This window comes from Humulus lupulus, chromosome 9, assembly GCF_963169125.1.
Source record: "Humulus lupulus chromosome 9, drHumLupu1.1, whole genome shotgun sequence".
Lineage (NCBI taxonomy): Eukaryota > Viridiplantae > Streptophyta > Magnoliopsida > Rosales > Cannabaceae > Humulus > Humulus lupulus.
In genome coordinates, this window is record NC_084801.1 from 174712534 (window position 1) to 174730096 (window position 17563).

The window sequence follows — 17563 nt, forward strand, 5'->3', positions numbered from 1 at the left end:
TTGGGCCCAAAATATTCGGCCCAAAGTCCTTTCCTCATTTACCGAACATTCAAAACGGATCGTTTTGACCTGCAGAAGCTCCGAAGGCAGAAGCCAGACCGCCTCTGACCTCTGAATGCATAATTTAAAATCAGCATGTTTTGGAGGGAAATTTGGTTATCTTTTCTCCCCCAATCCAGGGTTTGCTTGAATTAACTAACCACTTTACATATGTTGTCCTATAGATACGAGATTCATAGAAAAACAAAGGGATTGAACTTTTTACTAACTTAAGCATCGGAGTATCTTTTTTGCAAGTAACCCCGACGAGTCAAAGGCAAACTTCATCACCGAAATAGTGACAAAGCATCATCTACCGTTGGATTATACCTCCAGATATAGAAAGACAAATTGTTGCTTCAACACTATGATATGTTCTTCTTGGTGATTTCAAAATGTTTACTCTTTTATGCTATGCAATTTCTCATTAAGAGATAATAACTAAAAATATGCAAAAGAAAAAAACAAATTAAAAATAAATTATTTAGTTTTCTCAAATAATAATAATAAATAAATAAATTATTTAGTTCGATTCTTCAACAATGCCACTTGTTCTTTAAAATTCCAATCCTAGCATTTAAATTTATAAAATTTTAATAATCAATACTTTTTCTTTACGCAAATATAAGTACTTCTCATGTGTTGTTCTCCATCATTTTGTAAATTATTATTATTTAATAAAAATAAATTAACCACTAATAAATTGATATTTTAAAAACTTAATCTGATTAACAATCAATAACTTCAAAAACTCTTTGTTAGGGTTGTTCACAAAATCAATCAATTCGTGCAAATCGCTAGGATTGTATTAACTCAAATCAACCACTTTGCAATTCAAGTCGGTTGGTTTGTATTTTTTTTTTCTTTCGGAGTTTTATTTATAGATTTTTATTTTAGGTAATTATTAATTTGTGTAAAATGAGTGTTATGTTGGGTAAGTTGTCTTGGTGCTCAAGTTTTGTTACTTAATAAATATGTATTTTGTGTATGTGAGAATGAGAGTGAGAGTGAGATTTTTGAAGAAAAGTGAGTGAGCTTGAAGAATAAGAAATAAAGTATGTATTGGGATTTTGGGAGAGAGTGTTTAACGCCCGAATGTGACTTCCACTTAGCGGTGGTTGTAGTATAGATCGAGCGGTCGATTCCACAAGAAGGCAAATAAATAAAGTTAATCAATAAATAAAGTTTAGAGATAAATAATGTGAGGAAAAATAGAACAAGTGTTATTTTTGTTGTTTTTGAGATTTAAATATTAGAAATAAAGATAGAATAAAGTATGATGTAACAATAGGTAACAAGTAGGAAGGATCTAGAGTCACCAATATGCATACTTATTTATTTGGATCATTGATTTACAAAAATTACACAAATAGATAGTTCACATCCCAACTATTCATTTGGAAGATTTAACATTGAAGCACAAATATATTTCACAAAAATGTATTCAAGTGATTACTATTCTTTACCATGGAAGGATGAGATAAATCTTATGAGAAATCTAAAAATGACATTATACCATTGGCAATAATGCAATAAAAGATTGGACATAAAACCTAAAACAAATATTACTTTTACTATTTATAAAATACATAGAAAGAGCATGACTAATTCTATATAGATTTAGCAAAAGTAAATATATATGAATGAGATGGAGAAAATGATAAAGATATTATCTATATTATTTTTACTTATTTGATAATACATAGAAAGTGCATGACAAAATCTATATACTATTAGTAAACATAAATATAGATAACAAGATGAATAAGTAGAGATGAAAGAAAATAAATCACTAAAATATATAAACTTTAAGCATATGGTGAATCAAAAATACCAAACAAAATCATAGTGCATATAGGATCATCCTAACCTTCCTAAGAAGGTTAGCCTATTATGCTAAACATTCTCATGAAATTCTAGAGAGAAAATATAAGAAATGAGACTAAAATTTGGTAGAGTTTTGCTACCTAAAAATTACATAGAAATTGTGAAGGAAGAGTCCCTATTTATAGAGGGAGAAAATGACTAAAAAGAAATTAAACAACAATTTGGGGTTTACAAAATAAATCTAAAATATTAATAATAAAATATGATTTTAAAAAATCAAATCTTATTATAAATATTAACCTAGTTATTTTGGTGTATGGTCAAAATGCCCTTTTTCTAAAGCACAAAAAAAAAAAGATGAGCTTTAAAGCTCGAAATGACAATTTTGCAAAGCCCAATACCCACAAAATATGGGTTGAAGGTGGCTGGTGGCAGATGTGGGTTTTGACCCATTCCCAGCCAATGAGGAGGCGCCACGTAGGTTGGCTGGGAGAGGAGAAGGTAGATGGGCGGATTGGGCTGCTGAGGAAATGGGCCTTCGTTTGGGCTTCAGCTGCTTTGGGGACTTGGAGGCTTGACGCTGGGAAAAGAGGCAAGGGTGGGAGAGGCTGGCATGACTGCTGGGCTATTTGGGATACTAGGCTCGGTTGAAGGGAAGAGAGGGAGTGAGGTGCTGGGCTGCTGAGGAGTTGACCGGGTCAACGGCTGGAGCAAGGAACCCGAGAGGTTGTAGTGCTGGGCGCATGGCTGAAGAAAAAGGAGGCTTGCTGGAGTGCTGCTGGACGACGTGGCGGCCTCGGGTTGGCTGGCAGGAGGACGCGTGGCGCTGGCTGGAGCGCGCCACCTGGCGCTGGGAGGGAAGAATATGAGGTGGGCCTGGGCTATTTAGGCCGAACTTGTGGGCCAATTTTATTAAAAAAATGCCACAATTTCCACTATATTTTCAGTTCTAATTCTTTCCTTCTTGCTTTTTTTTTTCTTTGTTTCCAAGGCCAAAAATATCAATTAATTCCTACAAAATAAAATAAATTAAATCATAATCACATATTTTCATTTGTAAAATAAATCATATTAATTCCATGAAAATATTAGTTAAAACTTAATTTATTTTGACAATTGAAATCAACAAATGTGTATTTTTTACCACTAATCACAACCCCCAACTAGCTTATTGCTAGTCCCTATCAATTCAAGCGGATAAAAATTATTACCAAGATGAATTAGTGAGCTAAATTATGCAAAATCACTTAGCAAAATGTTTAGTGAGAATTTAGAAAATGCTATTTAAAACTATCAAAGTTGTAATTCAAGAATTTTGTGTGTGTGCACCAAACCATATCGTTGTTTCCAAAATTTACAACACAAACAATATTACAAAATCATCAAAGAATAAATGCTCAACTCCATATCCTCACAAAGGTATTGAAAGTATTTTTATGGGAGATGGTTGACACTCTTGGAGTTGGAAATTTATCAATTAAAACTCAAAAATGGATGTCATCGTTATAGGACAAACAATGTTAACGAATATTGATCAAAAGATAGGTTAATCAATTAATTGGAATCTAAATGACATAAAAACCTTTAGGATTTTACAAAATGATATTAAGAGCCAAAATAAAGAACAAAACAAAATTAGATAATAAAAATAAACAATACACGAACTTTTTATTTATTTTTTTTATGACATAAATTGAAAATAAATGTAGTAGTGTTGAATTTTTATTATTACTTCTTTTTTTTATTTGACAATTTTTTTCAACAAAACTACAAAAGATGAAGATGAAAAATGTTGCTCTTGTTCTCTTTTTTTTTTTTTTTTTTTTATATATTTCCTCTTTTTCTTTTTCTTTTTATATTTTTTTCTTTTTTTTTATAATTTTTTTTTACAAGAGACAACACTAAGAATAAAATTACAAGAAATTAAAAAGAAAATTATAATAAAATAAAACAAAGGCTCTTAAAAACAAAATTATTCCTCTAGTAAATGTCATGTTTTAGATCCCAAAAATTAGTTTTAGCAACTCAAATGATCAATAGAAGTTTTCAAAGTTGTTTTCTCATTCTCACATCTCACAAAAATTAAAAGCTTTAAACTTTAGGATTTTTCTCAATTGAATGTGTGTATATGTTTTCTCAATGTTTGGTTGTGCATGAAAATACTCTAAAAAATTACTTCTTAATAGTAAAAATAGCAAAAACTATCTCACCAAGATTTTGTTGTCATGAATTTTGCAAAAATTTAACTCAAAATTTCAAAATGGTAATGAAAATATATTTCAACGCATGAATATGCATACTGCCCCCAACTTTAAATGAGACATTGTCCTCAATGTCTAACGTTAAGCTCATTGTGCGAGAAAAATGGAATATGATAACCAACAACAAAAAACAACAAAACCCCAAAAAGTAAAATTCGCAACATAAAATAAAGACACATATTAAAATAAAACACACTAAAAAGAAAGATAAAACCTGATCAGTCTTCGGTAGACAAAAGCATCGCTCTCAAGTAAGTCTACCAACTGCATAATTGCGTACTATCCTGTATCAAAAATGAATTTTCTTTTATCTTGCGTCTCAAAAATAGAAGCGTTAGTAACAATTTCAGGATAAATAAAATGGTTGGGTTCAAAATCGAGGAGGAAATTGAGAGTATGTTTTATTGCAAATAGGTTTATGATTTCCTCAACGATTAAGTCTATCACATTAGTATGATAGTTTCCATTTTTCTTTGGAGTGGTTGGAAGAATTTCGATATGGGAAAGAGTTTCACTCCGAATGGTAATAGCATCATCCTCATCGAATTTAGAACTGAGAGTAGGGTGTCATGACCTCAGGTTGGGACGGGAATTGACTTAACTTATGTGAAAGAATAGCGTTAGTCAATTCTGAAAGTTGAGTAGTAGTTTCCCTTCCACAAATTGTTTATTGAAGTCTCTTTGCTCCTCTATAAATGTGTGTAAAGTGCCCTCTAATGAATTTGCATTAGTGCAGACATTATATAGAGGTTCATGTGGGAAGTTAGGAAAATTTTGCTCAAAATTCATGTGAGGCGATGCATGGTAGTTGTACTTAGGCTTCCAACTAAAATCTACGGGATCGCTCCAACTAGAATTATGATTCCTATGGTCGACTCTTTCAAAGTCACAATAACGTTCATCATAATCTATATCGGGAACCTCGTAACTTCCTCTTTCAAACTTAGTTTCTAAGACCTCAAGTTCTCGGTAATCTCTTACACTAAGTTTGTATGCACCTCTAAAATGGCTAGTACCCTCAGTAGCACTAGAATTATGGTTGTTGCCGAATGAAGAATAATACATTGGAAAATACATATCGAAACGTTTCTTTTCTTCTTCATTCATTTATTTTATTTTATTTTGCTTTTGTGATTTGTTTTTTTTTTTTTTTTTTTTTTTTTTTTACTTGTTTCCAAGTCGATTTGAGGTTTTTAGAACGGTCCCACTTAAGACCCACACTATATCTAGAACTCCCCGAGGTTGCTAGATAATTGTGGAGGGGTCACAATTCATAAAAACGGTCATCTTACAAACAAGACTTACTAGAACTCCCCGAGGTTACTAAGTAAGCATAGATGAAACTTTTCTCAAATTGGTCTTTAAGCAAAAATTGCTTATGTTGACAATACAAACTTTGTTTTTTTTTTATTATTTTTTTTTAAGATTTAAAACCTAAACATAAAAAAACTAATAACAAAGTAAATAAATAAATAAAGAGACAAACCTAGAAATAAAAAAAAATTATCTAAACACAAGAAATAAGATGCTCACAAAGCTTAAAAAAAATATTATAGAAAAAAAATAAAACAAATGAATAAAAGGGCTAAAAAAAATTTATAAGAAAGTAACATTTCTTCAAAGATGAGGAAAAACTAAGTAAACAAAAAAAATTAAAGTAATCCTCCAAACACATAAAAAAAAATAGTACCAAAGTAAGATAGAAAATAAAAAAAATGTAACTAATCCTAAACACAAATAATTAAAATAAAAATAATAAATGAAAACTAAACTAAGAAAATATAAGCAACCAATTAAAAAAAAAATTAAGTTTTTTTTTTTACTAAAAATAAAGAAAGAAATAAAATAAAATAAGCTACCAAAAATAAATTAACAAACTAAATACACACACAACAAGCTTTTTATTTTTATTTTTACTTTTTTTGCAACAATAATAAATAAAAAGAGAGAAAAAAAGAAAACTAAAAAAATAACACCAAAATAAACTAAGAAAAATAACAACAAAATAAACTAAGAAAAATAAAGGATAACAATTTTTCTCTTTTTTTTTAGCACAACAATGACACAAAAAAAAATGAAAAACTAAATAAAAATGAACAATAAAAAAATAATGATAGTAGTTTTTTTTAGTTTTTTTTTAGAGTAAATAAGATAAATCTAAAAAAAATCCTAGAGAAATATACACAAAAAGAAAATGATAGAATTAATTACCTCTTTTTCTAAAATTTATTGAATTTTTTTTTTATACCTCCCCGGTAACAGCGCCAAAATTTGTTTAACGCTCAAACGTGATTTCCACTTAGCGGTGGTTGTAGTATAGATCGGGTGGTTGATTCCACAAGGAGGCAAATAAATAAAGTTAATCAATAAATAAAGTTTAGAGATAAATAATGTGAGGAAAAATTGAACAAGTGTTATTTTTGTTGTTTTTGAGATTTAAAGATTAGAAATAAAGATAGAATAAAGTATGATGTAACAATAGGTAACAAGTAGGAAGGATCAAGAGTCACCAATATGCATACTTATTTATTTGGATATTTGATTTACAAAAATTACACAAATAGATAGTTCACTTCCCAACTATTCATTTGGAAGATTTAACATTGAAGCACAAATATATTTCACAAAAATGTATTCAAGTGATTATTATTCTTTACCATGAAAGGTTGAGATAAATCTTATGAGAAATCTAAAAATGACATTATACCATTGGCAATAATGCAATACAAGATTGGACATAAAACCTAAAACAAATATTACTTTTACTATTTATAAAATACATAGAAAGAGCATGACTAATTCTACATAGATTTAGCAAAAGTAAATATATATGAATGAGATGGAGAAAATGATAAAGATATTATCTATATTATTTTTACTATTAATATTAATAATAAGATTTGATTTTTCTAAATCATATTTTATTATTAATATTTAAGATTTATTTTGTAAACACCATTTTGTTGTTTAATTTCTTTTTAGTCATTTTCTCCCTCTATAAATAGGGACTCCTTCTTCAGATTTAGAAGGTAATTTTTAGAGTAAATAAACTATAGCAAAATTTCTACTCACTTTCTTCTTAGAATTTTGTGAGAATCATGAGCATAATGGCCTAATCTTCCTAGGAAGGTTAGGGATGATTCCATATGCTAATGATGTTATTTTGCTACTTTGATTTACTATGGTCTTAATGTAGTATATTTGAGTTATTTATGTTTTTTCATCACCATCTCTATCTTGTTATCTTTATTTACTAATGCTAATAGTATATAGGATTAGTCATGCTCTTTCTATATGTTTCTAATTAGTAAAAGTAATATTGATACATAATTTTTTGTCTAATCTTCTATTGCATAATTGCCCTTGGGTATTTTGTCATTTTTAGATTTTTCATAAGATTAACATTGTGTTTTTTAAGTAAAGAACTTTATAACTCAAATGGACTTTTGTTAGAAAAGAATATGGACTTTAATGTTAGATTTTCCAAGTAAATGTTGGGATATGAACTATTTACTTGTGTATTTTTGTAAATCAAGTAACCAAGTAACTAAACAAACATATGGATGATTCTTGAAACCTTTCCATTTCTCAAACTCTTGATTACATCTTACATTTATTTAAGTTGTCTCATTTTACCATTCCATTAAAAAGATAACACCAAAATCTCAAATCTCTTTTTATTTCCATCTTTTTTTATTTATTTCTTGTTACTAATTTTTTGTGTGTTATTTTCTACTAATCTTTTGAGCTTAGGTTACCTCCTTGAGGATCGACCGCCCGATTATACTACAACCACCGCTTAGTGGTTGTCACGATTTGAGCGTTAAACAAGTGTATAAGTTGTGACAAAAATTATTGATTCCGAGGTTATCAACACTTACAAGAATTCTTTAAATTAAACTCATGATCATGACTTATCTCAAAGAAATAAATAAATAAAGGAATATTTGCAGCAAAAATACACAATGTTTACATAATGTAGTATTTGAATACTCTTTTTTTTTTACGAAAAAGTACCGAAAGTTGCTAAAATGTAACATTTAAATACTTATTTTTTCTGCGGGAAAAATACTCAAAGTTGCTAAAATGTTGCACCTTTACTACCAAATAGTAAAAAAAAATACAAATATATTTTAAGTTATAAACATCATTAAAACTATATAAAAATATACAACAATAACCTAAATTAAATAGTTAAAAGAAAAATCAATAACTAAAAAAATTATTAAGATAGAAAATAAATTATTAACAAAAGTTAATATAATAAAAAATATATTTATTTACTATTTTCATTAAATAAAATTATTGTTTAATTTTAGAATTAATTTATATTATTTTTATATATTTATATCATTTTAATGATTTTTTATAACTTAAAATACATTTGTGTATTTTTTTTAATTGTTTGAGTAGTAAATGAACAACATTTTAGCAACTTTCAAAAAATTTGGGTATTTAAATGCAACATTTGATCAACTTTGGGTGTTTTTTTGATCAAAAATAAAGTTTAGGTATTTAAATGCTATATTATATAAATATTGAGTATTTTTTGCGCAAATATCCAATAAATAAATATAAGGGTGCTCATCCGATTCGATCCAAAAATTTTACCCCTAACCAATCCAATCTAATTAAATATTGGATGTTAGATATCATCATCCAATCCAATCCGTTTTGACCTAAAAAATCAAATCAAATCCAATCTAATTGTAATTGAATTGGATATGTTATTTTATATTTGAACCTAAATTGTAATATTAAACAAATTAACAAGTAAAAAAAACATACAAAAAAACTAAACACTATGTAGTAATAATATTAAATTAAGTTTTTACAATTGTCACAAAAATCCTTGAAATATTAACCAGTGAATTTTTATTATTAATATATCAAAACTAATAACTAAAGTGTTCGAATAACATAACATGAAAACAACAATAATAATATCTCTAAAGTGATAAAAACTATGAAAAAAAAAATTAAATATATTTATAATTAATATGAAATATACATATAAAAAGAATATATATTTTTTTAATTAGAATGAATATGTTTCTAATTGAAATTTTATAGTCTCATCTGTCATCTAATCTAACTCAATTAATATTTAACTTTATAAATCTAATATAATCCAATCGAATATCAAATATTTTATAATGGTATTGGTTTAGATTAATAATAATTAAATTGATTTAGATCTGAGCCTCCGAATAAATATACAATGAAGATAGATGCGTAATGTCAATTTTGGGACCACAGACCCCTTTTTGCTACTAAGGCCCCCCACCCACACAGTCACGCTCGCACTTGACGTAATCTCATTTTTCAGGTCAATTTTACTTTTCCTCTTTTCCAAAAATGGAGTCTGATGATCAAAACCTTTTCCATTACAGTCTCATCGCTCTCTACCTCATCGGACCACCCACCTTCGTTTCCCTCCACTTCCTCCAAGCTCCCTACGGCAAGCACCGCCGTCCCGGATGGGGTCCAACCATGCCTGCTCCCCTCGCCTGGTTCCTTATGGAGAGTCCCACTCTCTGGCTCACCTTTCTCCTCTTTCCCTTCGGAATTCATAGCTCCGATCCAAAATCTCTCTTGCTAATATCGTTCTTCCTCCTCCACTACTTCAACCGAACCGTATTCTTCCCGCTCCGCCTCCTCCGCCAGAAAAACCCAGGCGATTTTCCCGTCGCGATAGCGGCCACGGCTTTCGGATTCAACCTCTTGAATGCTTACTTGCAGGCCAGATCGGTCTCTCATTACAGCGATTACGACGGAGATGAGTGGTTCTGGTGGCGATTCTTCGCCGGTGCGGTTGTTTTCTTGGCCGGGATGGCGATTAATGTGGCGTCGGACCGGGTTTTGGTTCGGCTGAAGGAGAGCGGCGGAGGGTATAAGGTGCCGAGGGGAGGTTGGTTTGAGAGAGTGAGTTGTCCAAATTACTTCGGCGAGTGCGTTGAGTGGTTGGGCTGGGCCGTTATGACGTGGTCTTGGGCTGGATTGGGCTTTTTTCTATACACGTGTGCTAACTTGATGCCTAGAGCACGTGCGAACCATAAGTGGTATTTGGAGAAGTTTGGGGAAGATTATCCCAAATCTAGAAAAGCTGTTGTACCTTTTCTGTATTAATTATTATGAATTTGAATTGAGCAATTAAATATGGTGAAAAAGATTGGATTTTTGTTTTTTTTATATGAACAAGTTAGAAGTTTAAAAGTGTTTTATTTCAAAGGTACAAATTTTTTTTACTGATTCCAGAAAAAATATAAACAATTATTTTGAAGTGTTTAATTTGGATACCAAGATTATAAAAATGAAAATAATAATAATAATATACAAAAGTTATCATCAAAGAATGTGTATTCATTTTTAGTTATAGATATTTGTGTAAAAATTATGTACAATTTGGAAAATGTAGCTGAGGGACCCTTTAATTGGATAAGAAGTTCATTTCTTTTCTTTATTAATGACAATAAATTATATTTGGTCGTAGATGAAGCTTGTACTTAATTTAGTTGGATATGAGAACACATCTCTTAATAATATTTGCAATGTTGCAAATATTTATAGTTAGGAGTTATTGGCTTATCAACTGATGAACTTTATATTCTAAAATTATAACATTATTACAAGTCTAGTACTAATTAGACCTAACAACGATATTCAGCTTGATCCACCCCAATAAATGAACAAGATGGATAAGGCCTGCGACACCATAGTATTTTTCTTTGTCTCTTTATACTTTAATGAGGAAAGGATGTCAAGTCAATGTTGGCCCTCAGAGGAATAAGATTCCAAAGGGAACCATATGTGTCACACAAGCAATGCTTATTTTCATAATCAAACAACAATGGAGAGGATAACAAAACATATGTTGTTTGTCCCAAATATCACCCATTTTCTTGGCAATCTATACAAGAGTGTTTCAAAGTTTATGAACCAAAACAGAAACAGTACCGTGTCTACCATAGTACTATTAATTGAACCCAAAACACAACAACACCATCTCAGAAACAAGGGAGGTTGAAAGAAGAAGAGAAAAATGGCACATACATGCTAATATTATGAAAAACAAATTCCAATTAAAAGAGTTCAAGGCAGAATTTTTTATTTTTTTAGTGTTTTTGCTGTTATAATTATTTGGTTTTCTTCCTATTTCTGTAGATTCAAAAACTTGTGCTTCATGTCTACAAATGTCAATAGAAGCTGCTTAAAGGTGCTTAGCCGAGAGGTGAACTCTCTCTGAATGTTGGGAAACTTTGAACTCATTTATCAATGACTTCCTTCCACCTCTTCTGAACTATCTTCATCTCCAACAAAACAGCTACTGCTGATAGGACATGAAATACACTATAATAACTAATCAAGCTATCAGTTCAATTTCAGAAGCAGAAGAAACTAGTAGAAAAATGAGCTCCCATATAGTAAATCTAATACTTTTACAAGAATAATAATTTATTTGCTAGTACAGAATCAATTCAATAGTGTACTTTATCATACAACTACAAGAAGAAGTAAAAAAACATCTCTTCAATTTCCTAGCTTTCAAAACCAAACTCGAGGAAAAATAAAGGCAAAGAGGGAAAAGGAGTAGAGAGGTTGAGCACACATTATAAGAACAGAAGGGACTCACATTAAGCGAAGGTGCGATTTACACCAGCATTCATCTTCAGTCTTGCATCGTCGGGATTGTTGTTTTTCAGACTCCCATCCAGTCCTCCAGAAGATTCGACATTTTTAGAGATTTCTGCCTTCAGCTTTTCATGCTTCTCTTTTAGGTCTGAAGAATCCAAGGCTGCTGTTAGGCTCAGCTTAATTTGTTGCTCCAAAGCTGCAATTCTTTTTTTGGCTTCTAGATTAGGTTTCTTTCCTGCCTTCACTATCTCCAACTTCAATAGCTCTATCTTGTGCTTCAGATCTGATGAGCCGATAACACTTTCAATCCCATGATTAATTTCTTCATTCAATTCTTCAATCTTGGATTTTACTTCTGAGGATGGACTGTGTTCTTCTAAATAAGTTGAGTTTGATTTAACAGCCTCAAGAGCCAAACCCAAGGATTTGAGAACATCTTCGAACTCAAACTCTATCTCCTTTCTGAGCTTCAAAATTTTCTCCTTCAAGTTGGAGTCCAATTCCTCAAATTTAGATACCCCAGAATTTTGAATTTCAGTCTTCAGTGCCCCAAACTTTTCCTTCATATCTTGTCTTTCCACGACCTCCTTAAATCTTTCATTGACTTCCTGCTTCATCATGGCAGCCTTGCTGTTCTTCTCTGCAATATTCTTTGCTTTCGATAATTCTTTCAACATGTCAAGCTTATTTTTCAGGCTTTCATAATTAGGAGATTTTGGCAGGTTCTGGTTGAACTCATCCCTAAGCTTATCAAGCTTACTTTTGAAAGCTGGATCCACAAGTTGGTCTTGTGAATTTACTTTCTGAAACTCCCCACGCAAAGCAGCAAACTTGTCCTCAAAACCCAAGGCTTTAGCTGCCTCAGAAAATTCCTGATCAACATCCTTCTTCAGTTTCTCTATTGTCTCATTTAGACGCAACAACGGGGGTTCACTAGAAGATTCCTTAGCTCTCAAAATTTGTTGTTTCACTTTTTCAACCTCACCCTCCAAATCCACATGTAGAGTCTTCCCAAGAATTGGTTCCTCCTTCTTTTTCATGCTGACTTTCCTCTTTGGATCTATTGGGATTCCTTCTTGGAAGCCACCAATTTTTCGGAACTTAAGCATACGATGTTTCAATAGCTCTTGAGTGTTCATTTTTGTAAGCTCCTGTTTACAACCAAAAAGACTTCTAGATAAGCATATATAACTCCATCTATTCATTAAGAAGGTAATTAAATCTGAGTAACTCTGAGTGGCACTTACATCCATAGTTTCATTAATTGCAGCTTTTATCTGTTGCGAGGTCCAGTTGGAATCAGCATGTGCACCACCTAGTGGCTCCTGTTAGAGATAAAAGCTCTTCAGTGATAGCCAAATGATAAATAAAGAGTTCAAAATGGTTAATACTGACATGAAGCAGTAGTTATTGTACATGCACAACTCATTTAATGCTGTAGAGGAACCCTGTTATATTTGACACCCAAAACGCAATCTGTGCGTCAAATATAGAAGTCCTCCACATTAAAGAAAAGGACAGTCCCATGCGAGATCCGCACAATTATGCAAGGGGCTCCAATTGATGAAAAAGTGCAATTAAAATAAATGATAACTAAATCAGGAATTTTTTTTTAAAAAATGGTGCTATAGAAGTTGTAAGGAGAGAAATAAATTAATGGAATTCATTAAGAAGAGGAATGAGGATATTTACAGGAATGATCCCATCTGCAATTTGCAGCTTGCACAATTCTGATGCAGTAATTTTCAACTTCTCAGCAGCCTGCAAAATAGAAAGGAGAGAATTACAAAATTAGATGATCACTTTTTTATTTTCTGTAATATGTAATTATATTTATATAATCAAATTGCATGGCAAGCATATAAGGAACTTTTGTATATACCTTTGGAGAAGCTTTGGCAGTCTTCCACAAGATTGCTGCACATGCTTCTGGACTAAACCGTGACAAAACAAAGACAAAATAAGAAGAAAGAATGTCATATGGTAATCGAGGTTGTAAATATCATAGTAATTGCATGGAACAGAAATTTGAAACTTTTACAAGCTAAGGGAAAAAGATTGGACAGATCTAATTAATGATAGCATTGGCTCCACATAAGTCTGCACTTGTAACAAGGAAAACTGGCGCCAAATTCAGATATATTGCCCTAAAGCCATTTCCGGTTACTGACAACCAGAATAATTATTTATAATGCAGCATATTAGCATGGCAACCATTGAGATCCATTTTCTCTTTACATTAATTTGATTTTTTCTTTTTTCACTTCCATGCTAGAAAGAAGAAAACACAAGCACCTATCTAAAAGCAAACTGACTATACCTGGCAACATAGAAAACTGCATTTTCAAGCATTAACAGTTTATTGGCACAGCCAATGGCAAGGGCACCACCAGAACCACCTTCTCCAATGACGATAGAAATAATTGGTACTTTCAGACCAAACATAGTCCTCAAATTGTGAGCAATGGCTTCACCCTGAAGGCATAAAAAGAAAGTAGTTAATTGGATGAAGGCATAAATGGCCCACACTAAATTGGAACTACACTTTTTAATTGGAAGAAGGAATATTGAAAATTTAAATCAATAGTTGCAAACACACTTGGCCTAGTTCCTCAGATTTAAGGTCTGCAAATGCACCAGGAGTGTCAATAAAAGTAACAATGGGAAATCCATGGTGATCTGCGTAATACATCATGCGTAGAGCTTTTCTATAGCTGTTTGAATATAAAAAAAGTGTCATTAGAGTTGGGGAGATGCAAAAATTTACAATTCCCATAAGTAAGTGAAGGAGTAAATAGCATTTATCCAATTTTACAAAACATACCCATGGGGAGTAGGCATCCCAAAGTTACGCATAATGTTTTCCTTTGTGTTTCTACCCTTTTGATGACCCATAAACATGTAGCGTTTACCGTCTATGGTTCCTATACCAGTAACAATTGCAGGATCATCATACCCTGCTCGGTCTCCATGAAGCTCCACAAACTAGATATGTGAAGACACAAAAGTTATTAGTTAATATAGTTTTGTGAATGCCCAGCCTTTATAAAGCTTCTTGGAGAAGATCAATTTTCAAAATACATTAACTCTCAATGTCTTATTAGTCAATACTCGATACCAGACCATACCTTTTCAGTTATGTTAAACACATGATCAAGAAAAGTTGGCCTGTTAGGATGTCGAGCAATATTGACTCGTTGTATGGGCGTCAGATGCGTATACAAGTCTTTCAAAGCCTGAAAATCAAAAGCCAAATTACGATACTGTATCAGAATCTGTAATTGAGGTCAGGTTCCCATCTTGGCATAAAGACAGTGCAGAAAGAAGTGCCGAATAAGATGTGAAACATTCGATTAAATTATCAACCGCAACTATAATGAACCTGCTTTAACCAAAAGCCTTAAGGAAAAATGCTTTCTGGGCACGGTTCATAGAAGTATACATTGACAAATGCTTCAGCCTATTGCTAACTACATGCGGCTTCTCATGATTTGTCATTTATCCCTAAGTTGCATCCAGTGCATGTCATGTTCAGTGATTTAACCTACAATAACTACTATCACTGATTTGGGTATCGAGAGAAACGAAAACGATAAGAAAATCTTTGTTGAAAATATAAACTGCGGCACATTTTGCTAATTGTAACATGTAGTCAATATCCAATTAATAGGAAGCACACAGAATATCTAATTGCTAAGTGTTAAACAACAAAAACACTTCACATAAACACCCTGGCATGGATGCAATATGGATAAGAACTTTAGAAAGAATGTTCAACGGAAGCAAAGAAGAGTTAACAATCCATCAGCCTTTTAAACTAAATTGAAGTAGTGCATTTATGTCAGGTCAAAAGAGAATCTATTATTCCCTCAAATAAAAATTAGTCATTGCACCTGATGATATTTGTTCTCCAACATAATAATCTGATCACTGAAGTCCAGCCCAGTTTCAGTTGCCATCTTCCGAACCTGCGAATTACACTGTTAAATAAGAAACAATTGAAAGGGAAAGCTTTTTTTTTTGTTTTTCACTTAAAAATTTATTATTCTTACGTCCATGATTTTCTTTTCGAGATCAACTAAAGGCTTCTCAAACTCCAGAGTAACGGGTTTGGGCTTCTCTTTGAGAGGCTTGAAATGGGATAGGTGAGTAAGGACTCCACCTTTAACATTCGGATCCGGATCCTGGGACCATGGATAATCATGCTTCTTGGTCTTTCTAAGCTTGGCAGCAACAATAGTAAGACTCCTCCTCCCAGTCCCTAATCGCGTTCTCCCAAGAGCTCTCAATGGAAGACCACGAACACCATTGCTAGAGCTCCGAAGAAGATCCGAAGCCGGTTTTCCAGTAAATGCAACTGGAGAATGAGATACCGAAGCCATTCTCCAAAATCCCCAAAGCTAAATTCTCAACCCAATCCTTATCTCACAACTCTGAATTAAAACAATCAATCCAAAAATTAGCTCAAATCAAAACAATTCAAAACAAGTACAACTTCACATGGCATTGGCGAAGCAAAGAGAAGAACAAAACAAAAAACAAAACCCACCATCACAGCACAAATTCAGAAGCTTCAAACTCCAACCATTGAACTAAAAAGCTCGAGCTAAACAACAAGCATGCAAAAATGTAATAGGAAGTAATACAATAAGAAGAAGAAGAGCTTACCAGAGGAGAATTGTAAAAGAGGGGTTTTTGGAGATACGATCTGATAGAGAAAGAGAGAAGAGTAAGAAAATGGCGCAGAGGAATGAGGACGGTGGTTATTAAGCAATGAAAGGGAGAGAGAGAGAGAGAGAGAGGGAGGTTCGTGCTTCGTGGAGATCGTCGAGAAATGAAGGGTTTTTAGAGAGAGAAAGTAGAGAGAGATAGAGAAAGAGGAATGGTGGCGATACTTCTTATGAGTGAGTAGTAAGGAGAGGTAGCTGTGTCATAATAAGCCAGCCTTTTTCGGTTTGGCCGTTGAAAGAGGGATTCATATTCATCTCTCTATTTTTATTTTTTATAATAGAAATTAAAAAGAGCTTATTGGAGGCACGTGTCTCCTCTCCCTTGAACACGTGACTTCCAGCTTCGATATACTCGATGCTCTCTTGCCTAGGGTTTCCCTCTCGTTATTTAATATTATTAAATAATGAACCATTTTTTTTTTAGTTTGTTTTTTTTTCATAATTTAATTTATATCACATAATTTAGACTCTTGATTTTAATTTTCGCTGAATAATTTTAACTGAAGGTGAAATTTAAAAAAAAAATGAAGACAAATAAAATATTGAATTGTTATTTTTGAAATACGGAAAAAAAAAAGATGTAATTTTTTATACTTGGTAATAATTAGTTAAGACAAATTGTAATAAAGTTTAGATATGTTAGAACAATATTGCGTATACATAAAAAAGTTAAGATTGACCATTTTTTTTTTTTAAAAAAAAAAAAAAGCTCCTTAAGATTCACAATTATTATACCCTTTTAAAAAAAATTATTATTATATATTTAAAGTAATTATTAAAAAAGAAGTATAAATTACTATTCACAAGCATAGTTTGGACCAAATAATGTTTATGTATAATATGATCCATCTTAAAAAATATGTATTTAAGTCTATTGACATTTTTTAGGACAAATTAATTGGTTACAAATTTGTGCTGGCTACCACTAATAAATTTTCAGGCCAATAAATTATTTATTGATAAGAACAAGCAAACATGTTTAAATTTTTTAATTAATTTTTTTTATTTTTTAAGCTTGTATTAATATAGTTTTCTCAACATATTAATGTTACAAACCATTTTTTTATATCA

General features: G+C 31.6%; 2 protein-coding genes across 5 annotated transcripts; one reads left to right on the top strand and one right to left on the bottom strand.

Moving 5' to 3' along the window:
- The first annotated feature begins 9379 nt into the window (after positions 1–9379).
- LOC133801180 (steroid 5-alpha-reductase DET2) lies at positions 9380–10314 on the top strand. Its single transcript, XM_062239346.1, has one exon. The coding sequence runs from the start codon at positions 9486–9488 to the stop codon at positions 10254–10256; it is 771 nt and encodes a 256-aa protein (XP_062095330.1). The 5' UTR covers positions 9380–9485; the 3' UTR covers positions 10257–10314.
- A 673-nt stretch (positions 10315–10987) lies between these two features.
- Positions 10988–16708, bottom strand: LOC133801179 (acetyl-coenzyme A carboxylase carboxyl transferase subunit alpha, chloroplastic). Of its 4 annotated transcripts, none has more exons than XM_062239344.1 (12): positions 16431–16708; positions 15815–16195; positions 15656–15730; positions 14891–14998; positions 14587–14747; positions 14362–14476; positions 14083–14237; positions 13645–13696; positions 13455–13523; positions 13010–13087; positions 11761–12913; positions 10988–11457 (listed from the first exon to the last, which is right to left on the bottom strand). In XM_062239344.1, exons 2-11 carry the CDS (start codon positions 16142–16144, stop codon positions 11762–11764), a joined length of 2295 nt encoding a protein of 764 aa, XP_062095328.1. In that variant the 5' UTR covers positions 16145–16195; positions 16431–16708; the 3' UTR covers positions 10988–11457; position 11761. The 4 variants fall into 4 exon arrangements, with proteins under 4 accessions (XP_062095328.1, XP_062095329.1, XP_062095326.1 ...); XM_062239345.1 differs by having other exon boundaries at positions 10988–11477; XM_062239342.1 differs by having other exon boundaries at positions 10988–11454; positions 16431–16707.
- Positions 16709–17563: the final 855 nt, after the last annotated feature.

Bases quoted from the DNA above. Each gene is read 5' to 3' on its own strand.
- LOC133801180 (XM_062239346.1), top strand. From the start codon at position 9,486: ATGGAGTCTGATGATCAAAACCTTTTCCATTACAGTCTCATCGCTCTC.
- LOC133801179 (XM_062239344.1), bottom strand. From the start codon at position 16,144: ATGGCTTCGGTATCTCATTCTCCAGTTGCATTTACTGGAAAACCGGCT. The intron at 14,477-14,586 runs GTATGTTTTGTA...ATATTCAAACAG, and splicing joins GGGATGCCTACTCCCCATGG to CTATAGAAAAGCTCTACGCA. The intron at 12,914-13,009 runs GTAAGTGCCACT...GGTTGTAAACAG, and splicing joins CAATTAATGAAACTATGGAT to GAGCTTACAAAAATGAACAC.